The sequence below is a fragment of the Notothenia rossii genome, assembly GCF_949606895.1.
Source record: "Notothenia rossii genome assembly, chromosome: 11".
NCBI classification, from domain to species: domain Eukaryota; kingdom Metazoa; phylum Chordata; class Actinopteri; order Perciformes; family Nototheniidae; genus Notothenia; species Notothenia rossii.
The window spans coordinates 43,138,491-43,154,108 of record NC_136910.1 but is presented as its reverse complement, the minus strand read 5'-3'; the positions used below and the strand labels follow the sequence as shown (position 1 = coordinate 43,154,108).

Genomic DNA, 15,618 nt, shown 5'->3' with positions numbered 1-15,618 from the left:
CATTGTGAATCAGAACGGACGGTTTACTACACGAAAACATACATCAAATTGTTCACAGGCCAAAACATCCCCTTCTTTTGTATATCGATATAAATCTGTAAATTGAGGAACTTACATCATACATTGATTGTTTTATTTTTTATTAACATAAATCCTTTCTCTTGCTTGATCATTCTATTGCAAAACATACACGGCTCTCATTTAAAACCCAATAGGAACATACAGTACTGTGACACTCATAAGTATTGCCCCCGTTTCTACAGCTCCCAAACCACAGCAGCAAATTGAAAATAATACATATAAATCCCAGTGAAAAGAGAAAGTTTCAAAGTGTAGTACACCACAGTCTCAAATGCAATTAGTTGAAATGTAACTCGACATGCTTTGGAGTCTTAAAATTAAGAGACAGAGCAGCAGCAAGATGAAAACCAAAAGACTGGCTTAATGTTGGATTGCGCTATTTCAGCAGTTTTCTGTTGCACATTATAGTTAAAACAATAATACCAGTAATCTTCACACGTCTGCTGCAGTGTCTCAATACAGTTTAAGGCAAAGTGGAGAGAATATTCAGTATTTTATTAACATTCTTCATAATACAAACAAATCTCGTGACAAAGTGTAATTACCTTTCCGGTCTAATCAGTGTGTGCCAATGAAGGATTGGGTTTAAAATCTTTTTTTTGTTACAAAAATGTGACTTCTTTAGCGCTGCTTCTCCAGTGTAAGCACAGAGGACATACCATCCAGCCCCGACTTTAACATGCAAACATCATCATATCCAGACGTTCTTCTGAATCAGGTTCATGTCATTCAGTTTGTCAATCCTCTGGAAAGAGAAGAGCTTCACATAGCCTCACACAGTCACACCAGCAAAAACCTTTAGAAAAGCTGCGGCGATCTGCGTGAGGCTTCTTCTTCTTTTCTTATCTCTGGTCCTAACTGAGGAGGAGGCAGGCCGTCTCTCTCCAACACTTCTGCAGAGTGGTGACCAGCAGATTAAAACACAATTTGTATTTCAGTAGACTCCCTATTCCCTCAAGTTTGTATACTGTGTTATTTTAATCACATTTTATTTGTTTATTAATTACCTGAGGTGGACGATGTCTTACAAGCGGCCGAGATGGGTTTTCTCCGCAGGGTGGCTGGTGTCTCCCTTAGGGATAAGGTGAGAAGTTCGGTCATCCGGGAAGGACTCGGAGTTGAACCGCTCCTCCTTCGCGTCGAAAGGAGCCAGTTGAGGTGGTTCGGGCACCTAGTTAGGATGCCACCTGGGCGCCTCCCTAGGGAGGTGTTCCAGGCACGTCCAGCTGGGAAGAGACCAAGGGGTAGACCTAGAACCAGATGGAGGGATTATATCTCTTCTCTGGCCTGGGGGCGCCTTGGGATCCCCCAGTCAGAGCTGGTTGATGTGGCCAGGGAAAAGAAAGTTTGGGGCTCTCTGCTGGAACTGCTACCTCCGCGACCCGACCACGGATAAGCGGGAGAAGATGGATGGATGGATGGATGGATGGACGATGTCTTATGACAAAATGTGTACGAAGAGAATGGCCAGGCCAATGTTGAGAAGGATGACCATGCATTATCATGATCGTGTTTGTGCCCTTAAAGAGAAGTAAACATGTGACATGAGGGCAGGGAAGGCAGTTTACCATCTTGTGAATGTGTAGAAACCTGAACAGTTTGGAACAACTTTTGGGTATTTCTTTGTACTAAACATTTGTGGTATTATGGGAAACCAACAGACATCAATGTTCAATTGATGATCGTAGCTTGTTCCTTTTTAAGAAGATGCAAATGTCTTTTAAAAAAAAATGATTTTAGTTGTTAATTTATCTATTTTTAAGACTGCTGTAATTATATTTCTGATCACTCTTAAAGGTGGGGTATGTAATTCACTTCAGAAAAACGTTTTGTCATATTCCGTGGAATGCTCTTAACATCCCGATAGCAATGAATACATGAAATGCTTTGACAAAAGATACATGCAAAAATGTCATCTGTGGAAGCCTTAGTACTGTAAAAAGCACGACCAATCATCTGAGCCGGCCCGGCTAAAATAACTGGATGGCCTACCTGCCTGTCAGCCTTCGATCTGTGCACAAACTTATCTCGTGCCCTCATTGGTCATGTGCTCGTTCGTGTGTGTTGGAGGCGGGGCTCTGTACAGAAGTCTGAAGGAAGGGGCAGATTTTTTTCGGCGGCGTACTTTCTAATTCTACCGCACTCGAGCTGGTTTCTCCATTCTTACCTACCCTACCTTTAAGTAAACTCATTTTAATATACATTTAAAGATAAGTAATGAGATCCGATCAGACATTCCGTTGAAGACATGTTATGTTTACACCAGCAGATGTCAGCGTCGAGGTACGTTGCTATCACGCCACCGGGGGGATTCGCATAACGGAGTGCTGACGTCACATGTCAACACTACGCAAACGTCTCCTTGGTGGCCAATCAGCTTGAAGCCACAGAGACTCTTGTAAAGATGGCGACTGTGGGGCACAGGAGTGAAAACTGGACCCTTTACCGTTATCAAACATAGCTGCTCCAGGGACAGTAACAATTGACACAGCAGCGGGAGTGAAAGCTAATCCACCCGTGTGTCAGCAGCAGAACGCTGTTCGGTGCTGGGAGCTGTCACTGCGGGCCTGCTTGCTTTTGTTTTCGGTTGTCGTTGCCTTGGATAGCTTATTAGCTTCAACTTGGAAAGCGAATGCTAACCCAGGGCTAGCCTTGTAGCTCCATCGGCTGTTGGGAGCTCTCTCTACGGCTTTCATGGATTGATATGCTGGTTTTATAATGATGTATTGCATGTAGCTATTTAAAGTTTGAATTTTAACTCCTATGACTCGCTTGGATTAAACACTTCAGGAGGAATAAGGGGTGCCGAATACCTGGCATTGCGACACTGTTTTGAGTGCTGTGGCGGAGTGAGTTTACCGTCATGTATTTTCTAACCGGCTGGCCACGGAGGCTGCTTTGTCCGCTGAGGAGTGAAGAGGAGCCGTTCCACGTCCAGCCCAGCTCCCAGAGGTTTTACTTCGCCGTGCTGTCAGAGACCCAGCTCAGCATCTGGTTTAGTCGGGTAAGTGAAGCCTGCCTCGCTTCAGTCATACTCACCTGTACCGACAAAAACAATGGGTACTGTGCTGCTTTCATTTGGGCTTACATGTTGCACATAGTATACCATAGTTACCCTATTACCCATACTGTTCAACCACCATTATTTTTTAATCTGTTGCACTACTGCGTGGCATTCTGGCTGTCTGCCCGACATATTTATTAAAAGGGTAATAAATAAACATGTACAGCAACCATGGTGTCATAAGTGATGAGCTGGAGGTAATTCTGAATGTGTTGGCAACCTGTGCTAACTACACACCTATCACACAGGTGACATCCGTACGCATTAGGACAGTGTGAGTATATCCGTATACGTGTGACTCACTGTCATAAAGACACTTGTTTGTGAATGGCATTCCACGTGCCTATTTCCTCCCATTTACTCACTCATTAATGAAAAAGGCTGTGTTTAATTATTTCATTCAGAGGCACTGAAGTTCACTTAAGGGAATGTTCCATGTCAGATAGAAGAAAGGTGTCCACTAGTTGAGTTTTTCTAGTACATTCCGAACTTTTTCTATTTGTATCACTCTGACCTAAAAGGCTCATTGAGTTCAAAGTGTATGGTGTGTTCAAAACAAATACTCTTGACTGCATGGTGACATTTTAACTGGTTGATTATCCCTGGTTGACATTTTAAGTTTGTATCACTCTGCCTCAAAAGGCTCCTCAAAGTTGAAGTTACTATCTGCAAGGGAATTACAATAGTGTTTAAAACAAATACCCACTGACCGCATGTTCAGGCAAGAGATCAAGAGCTTTTAGGCTGCCAGAGTTAAATGATTATGTAAATAACTGGCTCAGCACATAATTTGATCCCTGCGACTGCAGTTTTTTTCTAAATTATAGCATAATATAGAAGCAAAGCTGCTTTTCAAGACATAGTGTGTCTTGATGGGTTATTCTCTTCAATGCATCATCTGAAGGCCAGTGTCGACTTGCTTTTAACAAGAGTTTAACAAAAAAAGTATTTATAAAGTAAAAAGTATTTTTGGGGTTGTGAGAGGTATGACTAAACACAAAAGGGCCTTGCTCGAAATGCACCCTCATTCAAAAAGATTGACCCCTTTAAAGTGTCATGTCAAGAACAGCTGTTTAAATTGATTCAGATTATTGCCCCTTAAGTAGCTGGTCTAGAGCCAGGGGACCTGCACAGTAAGCTGAAGGATAGTGTCATAAACCTGCCATACATAACAGACCAGAATCGCTGTGTGAAAACAAAAGAGATGAATAGTATTAGTATAAGCCAGTGATCTGTCAAAATGATGAATGCTGGTACTGGTTATCTTTTTCTCAAGAGAGAAATGCAAAAAATAATTATTTCTACGAAAAGCTTGGTGTCCGCTGGGAGCAGATATAAGAGGGAACAACGTTTTTCAGGACAAGGGGAAACAATCCTCTACGAGTTGACAGAAAACATTAATAAGTAGCATTTAGTGAGTCCTAACCAAAGACGGTTTTACGTTTTAAAAAGTGGTGCAGAACAATCCAGTACAGAGAATTTAATTGTGCAAGATGATGGCACCTTCCAAATTTGTACCATTGCCTATATACATTCATTAGATATTGTAACTGCATGACAATGAACATTTCTGGCTGTCGATTTCCTCTACCTAGACAAGTTAGTAACTTAAATGTTGCAGAAATGCAGAATGAGTTATGACATGTTGAATGTGATTCCCCTTTAGCACTGTTTCCAGGGTCAACACCAGCACCTTGTGAAGTAGAAAAGTCCTATGAAATTCCAAGAAGCCCTGTGCTGTGAGCCCTGTGAACTGTAAACTCCAAATCTAACCACATATTCTGCAATGCTGCTACGGAGAGGGGTGTATTGATTTGATAACAGGCATTTGAGCACATTGTTTACAGCAGTCTGTGTTCTATACAGTTTGTATATTATTTAGGTGTGGCACTGGCAACAATGGATCGGGGTCACTGTTTATTTCCTGACGCCCACTCAGGATGTGACCATGTTTTCCTTCCCCTCTTTCTTAAGAACTTTGCCTCTGAGTGTCAATGAGGCGTTCATGAAAAGGATAGTGTCAGGAATGTCGATTGGAGCAACTTCTTCCTCTTGACATGCACCTTTCACATCTGTTCTATCCATTATCTCTAGGGATGTCTCGATCACCTTTTTTTGCTCCCGATCCGATTCCGAAAATTTCATTTTGACAATTTGCAGATACCGATTTTTCCCAATCCGATCTTTATGCAATGCATTAAGAAAAAAAAAAGAAAAAAAGCATTCAAGTTGTCCCTTAAGGTTATTTTTTTATTTAAATTGGATATTCTATCCAACATGGATATAGCTTCTTTTTTTCACAGCAGCATTGGATCAGTTCAGTTGTGCAGCATTGGATCAAAACAAAAATAAAGCTTATCAGTACTCGTTAGCTTACTGCTACAATTAGACACTGCACCCTGCCCACTCCATTGCCAGATTTGAGAGAAATAAGCAACCAGGTCTCTGAAAACAAGCCCCAAAGAAGCAACACATACATGATGCTGTGTAATTTGAAACCAAAACTAAGGCCTCAGGATGACTTTAAGACTTGAACATGGTCATTTTTGTTTTGTAACATTGAATACAACATTTTAAAAAAGTATTTATAACAAAAAAAAAAATCCCGATCCCTGATTTTTTTCTCCCGATTCCGATCTTTTGAAAATCACGTGATCGGCTCCGATCCCCGATCACGTGATCGGATTGGGACATCTCTAATTATCTCACTTCATAGCATGTTTACACACAGGAATCTAGGGTTTTGTTTTTCAAATTTTCTAAAGAATTATCCTCTCAGAATGAATGTAAATATATTTCTACATATCAACAAGCAATTAAGCATGTTGCTCAGGTTATTTGTCATATCGATGATTGTAAATCTGCCATTTCCCATCAGCCATCACGCCTATTTTCTTTAATCCTTCCCATCTATCTTCGACCTCGGCCAGCGCAGTTTAAGCCAGACTTGTTCCGACCAAGGCGCAATCGCTTAATCCGTGTAGCACAGTAGCTTAGCCTTTTAGTCATTCTGCTCTGTCTCCATGGAGGTCACCATGTCTAGGAATAGAAGGATAGAGATATTGGTGAAGCTGCATTGGTACCATAGTAGGCCTTTGGGTGCCTGCAAAAATTAGCCACATTGTGTGTGTACATGCTCATGTTTGGTTCAGGGTTCGTACGGGTGCTTGAAATCCTTGAAAATGCTTGAATTTTTACGAGGTGTTTTCATGACTTGAAAAGTGCTTGAATTTTGGGAATGGTGCTTGGATTTGAGATAAAGTGCTTGAAATTGTAAATGCTTTACTTTTACAATAAATTGCTGTCTGACTGAATAGTTCGCTTTTTAGATTAAATGAAAATAAAGAAGTCGGAGCGAGCTTAGTTGCTTCGCTTCTACATAAAACAGCTCCGCTCCGGCCTTCCTGCGCTATGCGCGCGACCTGCAAGTGTTTTATTTTGTGTGACCTGGGCATTCTAATGAGAGAATGACAGTATGCCAGGAAGTTGCTGTTTTAACGAGCGTTGGCTATCCGAAAAGAAATACAAGCTGTGGCTAAAACGAGGATCAACCCAACGATTCGCCTTCTGCACAGTTTGCCACAAAGAATTTCAATTATTTGCGATGGGAGAGTCTGCGCTGACGAGCCATATGAAAGGTAAGCCGTAGTAGAGCATTTTGGATTAGGCTAACGTTGCATGTTACGTTTGTTTAAGCTAGTAACGTTAGTGAACTCGATGTGGGATAATTGCTTATGCAGGTGACAATAATAAAAAGGAGCGTACCTATGTCAGTATGTGCGACAGTCGCCATCCTGTGGTTTTCAGAGGATGAAGCACATAAAAGCAATGTATTTCTACTGGTAGTATTTTTCGTGCCTAAACTTGCTCCATCGAAATCAGTCACATTGACCCGAAGAGACATTTTGAGTTATACACTGTTGGAAAGAGGATATTCCTAGCTTTCTAACGGAGGAAACATATTTTCGTTTGTATTACTGGTCTGGGGGAAGCTCGCGAGTGGGTGTGTGTGTGTGTGTGTGTGTTTGTGTATTTTTGCGTTTGTGTGTATTGTGTTAGTTTCCCGGGGAAAACACTCACGAGAAACACCGGCTGTTGTTATGCCTGCTTTGACGTAAAGTTACTCTGTTCTCCGCTTGTAATTATGCCGTTACAAGCTTCAAAGTTGTATTTACCATCTGAATTTGCCGAAACAAGTTTAATATTCTGAAAGCCAAGACTTTGTTTATTTGAAATCAGATGAAAACAAACTGTAACGGACCCTGCCGTGTTATCTATGATTACTATACGCCATACATTCATAATGTCAGCGGGAGGGAGGGGGGAGCATCGCTTCGTAAAAGCGTTAGTGCGAGGGAGAGCTGTCATCTTCCCTTTACAAGCTTCAAACATGTATTTATCGGGAGATTTTGGCAATAAAAGTTTCATATTCTGAAAAGAATTCCCTGGAAACCTCCAAAACTCTTACACAGAAAGAGGATCTCTGCACACGCTTTTTTTTATATCAGCTTTGTGTTTCAATGGTTTTGTCCTAACCTTGGAGAGCCGTATGTTTACTGCCACCCTAAAAGGACCTCAAAAATGTTAAAAATGTTAATAAAGAATTTATTGAAAAGTTAGTTGGCTGATTGTTTTATATTGGCTCAGCCAGGTTATATGGGATGCCCAGTCTACTATATATGATATGGGTCACTCATTTCACAATATTAAACTTTGTTTTCTTATCTTTAATTTTTCATCCTTATGTAGAATGCTATTACGAAACACACATTTGGTTGTTTATAGCATAAAGAACATCTGATTTAATGTGAGGTAGGGAAATAATCATTTGAGTATAAGTATGTGCATATAAATATGTAATTTACAACAGCTGTACGCTGCTTGAAAAGCTTGAAAATGCACCTTGAAAATGCTTAAAGTGCTTGAATTTGACTTTAGAAAAGGTGTAAGAACCCTGTTGGTTGCATTAGTGTGGGTAAATATCTACACTCCCCTGGGATTTATTTGGTTACAGCAGCTGACTGAATTTAATTGGAGTTGAGCAGTGGAAATGGCAATATAGGAGAAAAAGCTTGAGCCACTAGTACACTATAAACCACTTCTCTTTTAGGCTAAATGTAAATTATATATACTAGTTGTTTATTTGGGATGTTATCATGCAAACACAGGTCCTTGCGCTCTGTTTGCAGGCCTGTCTGTGTTGATGAATCCTTCTGACATTTGAATTAATAGTTCATTCCCTGTGCCATTTACGTTTATTCCAGATTAAGTTTGAGGCATTTGTTTTGCAGTAAATGGGATCTGATATCAATCAATCAATGTTTATTTATATAGCCCAATATCACAAATGTTACATTTCTCTCAGTGGACTTCACAGTGTGTACAGAATATCAGTATGACACCCTCTGTCCTTAGACCCTCACATTGTACAAGGAAAAACTTCCAGAGAAACCCCACAGTTTAAAGGGGAACATGGGAGAAACCTCAGGGAGAGCAACAGAGGAGGGATCCCTCTCCCAGGACGGACAGACGTGCAATAGATGCCGTGTGTAAATTGAAAAGATAATACATTTGCAACATAGGTAGTCCAAATGTTTGGAAATGCATGTGTGTATAATAGGAAGATAAATCCACGAGGATATCCATCCAGGACTCATGATCCAGGACCACAGCAACAGGCACAGCCACGACTCAAGATCCAGGGCTAGCGATCCAGGACTCAGGACCACAGCAACAGGATCAGCCACGACTCAGGATCCTGGCGTAGATAGACACCAAAGAGAAATTTGAGGAAACTGGGTTTTTCGGAACATGAGTACATAGGTACAGACAGAGAGAAGGAAGAAGTAAGGTGTCCCCCAACAAACTAAGCCTGTATCAGCAAAACTAGGGGCTGAATCTAATCAGCCCTAACTATAAGCTTTATCAAAAAGGAAGGTCTCGAGCGCACTTTTAAAAACGGATAGGGTTTTGTTAGGTACGTGGTCAGATTTCCATTCTTGAGTTACAATGTCTAAATATTATTTAAATATTGTACCAATACACAACTGTTTGCTTTTAAATGACCTGCGTTCTATTGTTGTTTACTTTTCAAATGTTTACCTGCAAAAGCTGTAGTACTGCAGGCATCTAACTGAGTCCACACACGTGTAAGCAGTGTCTGCCGCCCGAACACAAACTGGAAGCTGATTCCACAAAAGTGGAGCTTGATAAGAAAAGGCTCTGGCTCCCATTGTACTTTTAGAGACTCTAGGAACAACCAACAACCCTGCATTCTTGGAACGCAATGCCCTAGTAGGACAGTAGGGTATAATGAGTTATTTAAGGTAAGATGGCGCCTGCCCATTAAGGGCTTTGTAGGCCAGAAGAAATTTTTTAAATTATATCCTGTGTTCTATAGGGAGCCAGTGTAAAGCAGCCAGAACAGGAGTAATGTGCTCCCTTTTCCTAACTGGTTAGAACACGAGCTGCAGCATTTTGAATCAGCTGAAGCGACTTGACTGACTTGTTGGTACACCCTGATAATAAAGAGTTACAATAATCCAGCCTAGAAGTAAAAAATGCATGGACTAGTTTCTCTGCATCGTTTTGAGGCAAGATATGCCTGATTTTTGCAATGTTGCGTAGATGAAAGAAGTCGATCCTTGATATTGATTTTATGTGGGCGTTAAAGTATAAATCCTGATCAAATATAACACAAATATTATTGCAATTGGTAAGACAAACAAGGTTTCTGTTTCTAACAGGGCAAGCTTTACCAGTACAGGTATCGTTCGCATTATTAAGATTTCATGCTACGAGAGAGACACTATCAGATACCTGAAACCTGTTCTCATGACGGTGAACGGGTACGAGGTGTAATGTTGCACAACTGGAATTACATAAGATCTTTCCCTGCTTTTGTTATCTGGCCATCGTGATTCAGTGCCCAGTGTTCTTTAACGTTGAGACCTGTCACTTGTCTTAACTCGTTTCATTACATTGACAGTATGACTCTATTATTCTGCTCACTATTTTTGGTTGAAGTTGCACATTTACAGCCACTCAATTGTTGTTATTTGACTGCAGATAAACACAACATTGTTTGGTGATATATTAGGGCATTGGAATGAACTGTGTTGTGATCCAGACAAATATCTACCTATAGCGATACAGGGGTAAAAGCTAATTAAGGGCAACGGCCTCAGGCAAAGTGTGGTTGTGTACGCCTGTTTATCTTTCAATCTGTGTTGTATGGTTTTCCTTGCTAGGCTCAAATGTAGCCTATTACTCAGAGTAAATTAGCCTCACAAGGAGAGGGCAAGCAGTTCAACAACAGTCAGTCATCCCGTTCTCATGGAGATACTTTTATCTGAACTGCTTTTTGCCTAAAAACCAACATGTGAGGCAATAAAATGGGTAGCAGCAAATCCCCTTCCAGCGCACTAGTTGTTAAACGTGATACACTGCAGTGCCAACTGGCATGGAAAATGTTATTGCGTTTTCTAAATATTCAAATCAAAATTCAGTTACAAATACAGTTTTCATAAATGGTGGTGTGTTGCTGGTTTGCTTTTAGTTAGTCTCTGATTTTCCCAGCAGTCTGCATTCAAAGATTTAACCATAAAAAAGGACATTGTATTAAGATATATTCTTGGTTTTGTTTTTGTTCAAATGTAATTTAAGTACCGGTAAGAACCTTTTAAGAAAACTGACAAAGTGAACAATTTCCTTGAGCTAATGTAAACGTCCAACCAACAAAACAGAATGCTTTCATTTTTCTGTAAATATATCAAATCTTTTCAAATCAACCTTAAGGCATTTTTAGCACCGATGGTTATCCTGTGGATGTTTTTGGTTGTAATATGCGACTGTCTTTGACCAGCAGTATGTTTAACGTGCTCATTTTCTTTCCCATATCCCTATTCCCCACCCACAGCCCAGTGTTTTGATAGTCAGCTATATCGAGTCTGCAAAGGCGGCTACCCAGTTTGGCTCCTACCAGAAAGCAGAATGGAAACCAGACGACTCCATGTTAGCTGTGGCGGTAAGTACAGCGATGCTCCTTCTCATCTCACGTTTGACGCACTTTGCCCCATATACTTACACTGTACGCACATTGATATCAGGTCAGCAGAAAGTCTACACATCCTCCGTAGCAGACTGAAAACCCATCTGTTTTAACTGCATCTTGGCCAATGGAAAAAAACATAATTTCCCTCTTCTGTATGTGACACAACATTTGGCTTGTTTGAAGCTAATGCATTGGCATTTGCAATGATTTGGCTTAGTGAAAGCTAATGTAACTGCAGGATTCTTGCTGTTTCTTTATGGTTGAAACAAAGCACTTATTGTAAGTTGCTTTGGATAAAAGCCTCAGATAAATATATTGTGATTACTCCAAGAATGCTAAACTTATTGGATTTTCATTCTCTAAAACTCTGACGCTAAGCCAACAGTCGGTGTCTTCGTGTTTTTCCATGTGTGGTTGACTGTCTCCTGTTATCACCCCTTTGTTTCGTCCTCTGTCCTCATCTCCTTTGTCTTACCTGTTTGTTTTTCTTTTTACTTTCCATGACAGTAATGTCCAATCATCACTTATTGCACGTGGAGTTTCAGTTAGTGGAGTGAAGATGCTTTAAGTAATGAACCACTGAAAATAGGATTTAATCAGGAGTTACATTAAACCACGAGAGCAGCTTCCTAACAAATGCAGTGCATCACAGTAACATGACACATGCTAGAAAGGGAAAAATGAAAGTGTGGCTTCACGGTGTCACATTAGTGTGCAGTTGCAATTTCCAAATGCTATGAAAAAACTGCAAAGGCAATGTTAAGAAGTACTTCGTATATTATAGGTAAATTAATAAAGGATTAATGAACAGACCGGCCTATAACATGTTGAGATAACATTTGAAAGACACAGTTAAACTTTGCTCCCTATCTGAAATCTGCTGATCACTATACTTTTGCTTATCTGACTGTGAGTCAATCAACTCAAAGTGAAACCGTTTTTTTAATAACAGAGCATGATGTTTTGTGTTTAATCACAAATGTATTTACTTTACTATCAAAGTAGCAAGCCAACCTCTTTTAGATTTATAAATAAGGTAGACCTCACTCACCTTTGCCCTTGAACCCTGACCTCATTCTTAACAGGTTGTGGTTGTGGGCGAGATCTGGTCTGAGGTCTGAAAGGATCTTGCTAAATCAGCTTTTTTTTGGGGACATGGAGCGAGCCTTTTTTGTTGTGTGTTTTGCAAATCGATACAAATTCACTCTAATGGGGGGAGGACACACAGCCTGTGCCCGCCTGAGTAATCATGAGATATCGCCCCAGATTCTTCCTTCCTGTAATTATACCCCTGCCTTTGTGTAAACTCGTGGTAGAGACCCACAACCCAAAACAAAATGCAAATGATCAGCCCACGTAGCTCGAAAGATATCATTTGAAAAATTCATGCTCATTTCCATGGAGATAAAATGTTCTCGCCAGCATGTTACTGTATGTAAGCCAAGCCCACACACGATTACTGATGTTAGTTTGGACACATCTCTCCTACACAGTCACGCTTTTCGGATCATCAAACCATCACCTATAACAATATGAGACATGAAATTAAGACAGTATGTTCATAATAATGTCCACTGTAATATAAGCATTCTTTTTATTTTAGGGCAGTTTTTCAAATCAAATCAACATGCCTACATTTCTGTGAAGCATTATGCAACACTTTCTATTTTGTATTCTGACATCATCACTGTCCTTGTGTCTTACACACAGGTTTCACTTAGATTGAGAGCACTACTAATATAATATTTAAATAAAATGCCCCAAACAGTGGCCTTGTTCAGGGAGAGACAGCATGTTTGATACACTCTCTGAGCATTGTCCCTGGAAGGTTGCATCGTACATCTTGGTTGGATTTGTTAAGTTGCTCTTATCTAATTTCAGGATTGAATGTAAATCGTTCCTATCAAGCGTAATCCTCGATAAAAGGATTTAATTAGTGTTAAACTAATGTCTAAATGCATGCTGAGAGGGGGGATGCTGCATCTGCTGTGTAAAAGGTTTTCATGTAAATAACCAGAAAGCTTATCAGCATAAATGTGTGATATAAGCATTACTCAGCTTTCCAGTGTTGCATCTGGTCTTGTGAATTCGTTTGAGAGAAAATAATGCCCCTCAAAGATGATAACCATCTAGTTTCATTGTTTACCCAAAAAAAAGGGTGCAAAGTTTTTGCGTAACTGCTTTGAAAGCCCAATACATTCTGGAAAAATGCGCTGAACTTCAAGATACATCAATCGCTGACATTTTTGTGTTTTTGCTACCATTACTCATGATTGCTGGCTGAGCGATCGTCACCGTAGATGACTGTGCGAATAAAGTGTCTTGTTGAGTAATCTCACACAAGGCAAGCGCCCGAGTCAGCAGATGACTCAATCGGCTTCCAAAGGCCATGTGATGTGCAACGCATAGGGCGACCGCCAAGACCCAGATCAGAAGCAAACGGCACCAAAACAAAGCGCACACGGATTAAAAACGATTAGATCACACTGGTAATGCTTTGTGTTTGTGTGCGCTTGTTGTATCTCTGCTTACACGTGTGTGGACTCAGTTAGATGCCTGCAGTACTACAGATTTTGCAGGTAAACATTCGAAAAGTAAACAACAATAGAATGCAGGTCATTTAAAGCCAACAGTTGTGTATTGGTACAATATTGAAATAATATTTAGACATTATAACTCAGAGTGGAAATCTGACCAAGGTGCCTAACAAAACTAATGCTAGGTTTTCTTATCAAAATAATCCCGCAGGATAATATGTCTCAAGAGTATAGCTTTGAATTCATCCACATATTTTAGCACCAGATAATTTCCTGTAGAAGTGTTCTTGGTTTAGCAGTTTTATCCTGGATAAGCCATATTATTTGGTTTCTTTCACACAGTATCATAACCATATTTAGAATGTGCTTGATCAGAGTTTCTCATTTATGCAGCATATAGCCGCTTAATGAAAAACAATGATTTTAAGGTTTATTAAAAAGGATGTATCTTGAATGCTGCAGCTCTGTACTCAAGAAGTTCAGAATCCCTTTTTTTCTATGTTTCATCAAATACCTTAGAAAAGCGTATGTTGCTCCTTTTTGTAAACACTGCCAGGAAATACTGTCAAGGACAAATGAGGCTTTTTAGAAGTCAGTCTGGCAGAGGGCTGCACACGTTTCTCCCAAAACACCACCACTTGTCCTTGAAGCCACTGCTGAACTCACTGCATCAGGAGTTAGAGGGGCTACCACACACACACACACACACACACACACACACACACACACACACACACACACACACACACACACACACACACACACACACACACACACACACACACACACAGTTTTATAATATTTTGTACCATGCTTAGAAATGTCTAGATAATGCCTGAGTTAAGACATTTGGAAAATAAATGGAGACACTGTCTAATAGATGAGAGCAACAGATGCGTCACTTCCTGGTGAAATTAGGTCCCGCCCACTTTTGGGGGGAAAACATTCGCTTTCATTTGGATGGTGGTAAACACAGATTCTGAAGTTTTCAGCAATCGCATAAAAAACTTAAGAAAACAGCGCTTTTTTTTTCATCTACAAGAAGCCCAATTATGATCTCAGACAGGCAAACTATTAAAAAATGTCCTTGGACTTCGATGATCTGCGTTGATTTGTAGTTTAATTTAAATCAATAGGCAATAGGGAAATGATGAATTGGAACGTTTCTTTTACTGTCCTTTTTCCTGTAGTGGAAGTAAAGAAACCGTAACTCGCCATTTATTTGTTGTTTGAGGTGCAATATATGACTCGGCAGCTTTAAGACATGAAGAAATTATTTTCTTTTTGGCAATTCGCTCTGATGCATTGTTTTCCCCCTAAAGTGGGCGGGGCCGTACTTTCGCCAGGAAGTGACATATGTGTTACTCTCATCTCAATTGTCAACATAGAAATGGCAGATTGATTTAAAATAGTGACTACTCTGCATAAGGTATTGGAAAATATTACCACAGTGACCTCTTGGTGTCCGTCTCCGCCCCCCCTCCCTTTCATCCCCACCTCTCCTACTGAGTACACATGAATGAATGCAGTGAATGTGTCTGGAAAAGCAGTAACTCGGGCTCTGCCCCGGGCCAACCATCCAAACACATCAGGGAGCAGGTGGAGGAGCTACAAACAACAGTTCCCTCACTTTCCGGGCTCCAAAAATTCATAGTTAGATTTTCACTCATGACTGGTGAAAAGTATTTCATTTTAATGATGGGAAGACTGGCCATGCTATGTGTTCTCCCAGTAGTCCTGTGGCATAAATGTGTATCAACTGGAAACACCACCATCGCAACCACAAACTGTATGTGATTTGCATCCGAAATCCCTCTTTATTGCCAACAATGTTGAAGCCCAATGTGAGCTGCAGCTTTAATTCTAATGAAGCGTTCAAATGA

General features: G+C 40.4%; 1 protein-coding gene across 2 annotated transcripts in view; it reads left to right on the top strand.

Moving 5' to 3' along the window:
- Window positions 1–2,166: 2,166 nt before the first annotated feature.
- ric1 (RIC1 homolog, RAB6A GEF complex partner 1) overlaps window positions 2,167–15,618 on the top strand; it is a 37,234-nt gene continuing 23,782 nt past the window's right edge. Inside the window, exons 1-2 of one of the 2 annotated variants that reach the window (XM_079657483.1) lie at window positions 2,167–3,085; window positions 11,064–11,171. In XM_079657483.1, the coding sequence (XP_079513609.1) occupies window positions 2,945–3,085; window positions 11,064–11,171 (249 nt within the window). In that variant the 5' untranslated portion in view covers window positions 2,167–2,944. The remainder of the gene's footprint in view (window positions 3,086–11,063; window positions 11,172–15,618) is intronic. The other variant, XM_079657482.1, reaches the window with a different exon arrangement.